This window comes from Limulus polyphemus, unplaced genomic scaffold (assembly GCF_000517525.1).
Source record: "Limulus polyphemus unplaced genomic scaffold, Limulus_polyphemus-2.1.2 Scaffold5912, whole genome shotgun sequence".
Taxonomy (NCBI): Eukaryota; Metazoa; Arthropoda; class Merostomata; order Xiphosura; family Limulidae; genus Limulus; species Limulus polyphemus.
Genome location: NW_013671522.1, coordinates 45,578 through 49,915, shown reverse-complemented (window position 1 = coordinate 49,915; position 4,338 = coordinate 45,578). Strand labels below are relative to the sequence as shown.

Sequence of the window (4,338 nt, the reverse complement as noted above, 5' to 3'; positions counted from 1 at the left end):
ATTTTATTTGAATTTTTATATTAGTTCATCTTAATTTGTATATTAAATTGCTGTTTACTTTCCTGGGAAAATTCCAACTATTTTTTTATTTTTGAAGGTGTAATGTTTTAATCAGTGAATTTTTTATTTTTCATAATGTGCTAAACATATTACTAATATTTAGTACAAGGTTTTAACAGTTGATTTTTTAAAAATCTGTTATAGGATCTGACCTCACTTCTGACTAAGCAAATAACTTTGGCAGCTCCTCTTGTATCCTCTCCAATGGATACTGTTACAGAGTCTGACATGGCTGTGGCTATGGCTGTAAGTTGAAATTTTTTGCACATTTTGCTCGAAGTACTCTGATAATGAATAAAAACAAACTACTTTTATTTATAAATCATGGAAATTCATTATGCGGTAAGGTGTCTTGCTTAAGTAAAAAAATGTTTCATATTCTTGTATATTACATGAAATCACAGTCCATTTAAACTCAGAGTTGTCTTTTTGGATGTCAGAAGATAGCTTTTTCTTATAAATGTAATCATTAATGACTGTTGAATACAAGTTATTTGAGCATGCCTAATGATTAACTTAATACAGATTCACAGCAGAGCAGTTAATTAGGGCCCACTAATGGGAGGTTTGACAGATATTACATTGCAGAGTATGGGTCCATTACTTTTCAAACTGACTTAGTTCATTGCAAAGAAGTCAACACACAAAGTGTAAAAACTAAAGTCAAAGTACAAACACAACACAATGAAATATAACAAAGGGCAAATATTTATAATGGGTGTGTTGGACTAGCAAGAGAGAGATATATAAAAAAGGAACATTTATTAGCTCTCTCTCACTAGTCTTTAAGTTAAAGAAAGGAAAGTTAAACTGCAAAATGAAAACAACCCTTGAAAATTAACTTGAAACCTCCCCACAAAAAAGTTAAATAAATGATCTCGAAACAAAAATCAAAACTACACCAAGAAAACTTCACAACAACTAAACTTATCAAATCTGTAAGTCAAACAGGGGAGAGCCTGGCTTTTAATACTGAAAATACAATAACAATAACAAAGCTAGGTTGCCCTTGTGATCTTCGTCTATTGTGATTCAAGTGCAGGGTTGGGGCAGCTCTGGTCCACTATGTGATTTGTAGACAGAAAAGACAGCCTTCTATCTTGGGAAAGCACAAATCATTTTTCCTGCAAGAGAACACAATTAATGGCCAATTAGCGAACTAGGCTCGAGGTACATCTAGAATAAGGAAAAGTTAGATTTCTTACTTGAGCGACTTTTGACGTTCAAACAGAACTCACTGAAAATGTAGAAATTTTGAAAAATTTACATATTAACTAAGGGGGTAGCAAACACTTGGTACCATCCTGTACCTTAACCTTTCGCTTAAATGTTTCCTTATTGTACTGTTAACTATCTTAAAGCAATTTCTGATCAAACTGGTAATAGAAGGTTCCATGTATTGTTAATATTAGGTGTTATTTCGCACAGTACTGATAGCCTTAGAACTTTCATCATTATAGAAAAGAGCAGCAAGGATAATATTAAATAGGTGAAATGCCAGAAGACCATTCAGTCCTTTGAGGTCAGCTTTGAAGGCAAAATCACATTTGTAAATTGAAAAAATTATAGAGAGCTTATCTTTTATTGGATTTCAGATTTTATTTTTGTAAATAGTAGTATAACATTCAATTATTTGTACAAAATTGTATTATTTATTGAAGTTTAAAGAGAAATTTAATTTAAAAAAATCCCAAAATATGTTTGAGACTATAAATAAGTGCCCTTTAAGAAGAAAGTTTTTTTCAACATTTAAAAAAAAATTTTCCATGAACTTTAGTCCTGGTCCTTCTATCTATGAGTGGTATCTAAACCTTTTTCTAGTTCTTTATAAAATAGTGTCTGGGAGTGTTAAACCTCAGTTGTAAAACTTTTAGCCAATCCTAATCGAAAGTGTCAATTTCAGTACCATGTTATTCCAATCGCTGTATTTCACGGTTGACAAGTCATAGGATGATAAGCAAAGCATGTGACGAAACGTTGTTCTCTTGATTTTATAATATGAATGCGAAGGGTGCTTATTATAGTAACTGCCATTTTATGTAGAGGTTGTATTTATTATTAGTCAATAGTACATTTTTATAAGCCTTGGAAAATTTGCTTCTGGAAATAATTGCATGGGATGTATGTAACTCTTGTTATTTTTCTATAGTAGCTTAAGTCATGCTGTATCATATAGCTATTTATATTAATCATTTTATTAAAAAATTAACTCAAAATAGATATATTTTTAGGAAAGAAGTTGATCCACGATTACTAGGGTTAAGATCTATCGAGTGGCAAGTGCATGTTCTTTACGTGAATTAGGCTTAGCACTTTGAACTGAAAAGAGTTTATAATTTTTATATTCTTTTGCATTTAAATTAGTAGTTTTAAGTTCAATAATTTAGTGTAATTTTATATTTAGTTCATAATAAAAATATGGTTCAGTACTTAGAATGATAAACTTGTGTGATTTGTATTTACTACTAGTACAATACCATATAAGAATTTTATATTTTTCCTTCTAACTATCTTTACTTTGCAGTAAGACCCACACTTCTGTTGTTGTTGCTTTATAATTAAAACTGTCTAACTGATATATAAAAAGTTTATTCTGATATTTTGCAAATGGTTTAAACTCATTGTACAAATGACAACAATAAAACCCATATGTTGGTTATGAAACAGACTAAATACATTTGTCTCAATAATACAGGGGAAGCTATGACATTCTCACAGTTGGGGTTTCAATCCACTGAACAGCTTAATTTTTGAATTCCAACATAAATCTTGCCCATAATGAGATGAATGTGACCAGGTCTAATCTTTTAAGTGCTGTAAAGTAATTTTCTTTGTAATTTATGGTGTCTGTATCATTTGGTAATCTCCTGCAACAGGATGTAGCACGTAACTAGGGTCAGGCAGAGTTATTCAAACCACTTGTACTGTAACCTATTACATACATTCACTAGTAGTGGCAATTAGTTTTGTCTGTACAGTGAAACAACATACAAGGACAAATGTTGAAATAAACTTGAAAGTTCAAAGAAATGATATAAAGCTTTCTTACTGTCATATCCACAGTAGTGTTCAAATGCACCTGTGCTGGACTGAACGAGAGTGACCACCAACAGGCATGATAGTTTACAGCAAATGGTTTTTTTGGCACAATAAACAAAAGTATGGCTGCAATGAAACATAAACTTGAAATAAAAATACATTTATGAAGCAAAATTAAAATGTTTTTATGTACATATATAAACATGAAATCCTAGTTAAAAATAGAAAAATACTCAGTTATTGTTTAGGTTTACGTAAAAATATTATTTTTGGGTCTTGTATATTACTTGAAACTGTAAGGAGAGTGCATGATTATTAAAAAAAAAAAAATAAACAAAATTTGCATTTTATGGATGATAAAAAGTGTTTAGAGATTTTAAAATAATTTACTAAATAATGTTAGATATGATTTGCATGGCAAGATTTACAGTAAAAGTTGTTTCTAATTTGTAAGGTTCTGAATTCAGTATAAAAACTCTTCCAAGGTTAGGTTGTAACTAATTTTCAGTATACTGTAAGTTTCAAGGTAAGAACCACTTTTCTTAAGTGCATAAATTATTTGAGGTGCAGTGGAAACTTTAATGTAAGATTTACCTTTTAAAGTTTTTATCACTAGAATTTCTAAAAAACAATTACCAAATGTTTTATGTTATATTTGTTAATGTGAGAAAACACTATGAATGCAATTTGATGGTTTCAAATTATTCAGAATTCTGATTAAATGCATTGACATAAAAGGTAAGGCAAATTATTGGACAGTTAAACTAGTTACTTTTTGTGAGTGGAGGAAGTAATATTGGCTTATAGATTTTTTTAACTGAACAAATAGAGCTTCTGCAGGTTCTCAAGGTTTAAAGAAAAATATTTTCACAACAAATTTTAACTTTCTCTCTCTCTTAGCTATGTGGAGGAATTGGCTTCATTCATCACAACTGTAGTGCTGAATTTCAAGCTGAGGAAGTACAGAAAGTGAAGGTTTGTGATTCATTGTGTCATGTTAGTGTATGGTTAAAAACACCTTGTGTTATTTATAATATATATATATATATATATTCATGTATATATTTATAATTATGAAAACCAAAATAAGCCAAACAGCAAAATAAATTAAAAGTTTAAAATATCCATAAGATAAGAGTAGTCAGCTGGATTATTAAAAGTTATTATATGTGAATACATATTTATATCTAAAATTTGAAAAATAAGTTAACCCTTTCGGGACAGGTCACGGGTGAAAGG

The 4,338-nt window shown here is 29.9% G+C and overlaps 1 protein-coding gene across 1 annotated transcript in view; it reads left to right on the top strand.

The window, feature by feature from the left end:
• LOC106473131 (inosine-5'-monophosphate dehydrogenase 2-like) overlaps nucleotides 1–4,338 on the top strand; it is a 33,089-nt gene that overhangs the window by 4,259 nt on the left and 24,492 nt on the right. Inside the window, exons 3-4 of the mRNA XM_013933811.2 lie at nucleotides 205–306; nucleotides 4,000–4,074. Of these exons, the coding sequence (XP_013789265.1) occupies nucleotides 205–306; nucleotides 4,000–4,074 (177 nt within the window). The remainder of the gene's footprint in view (nucleotides 1–204; nucleotides 307–3,999; nucleotides 4,075–4,338) is intronic.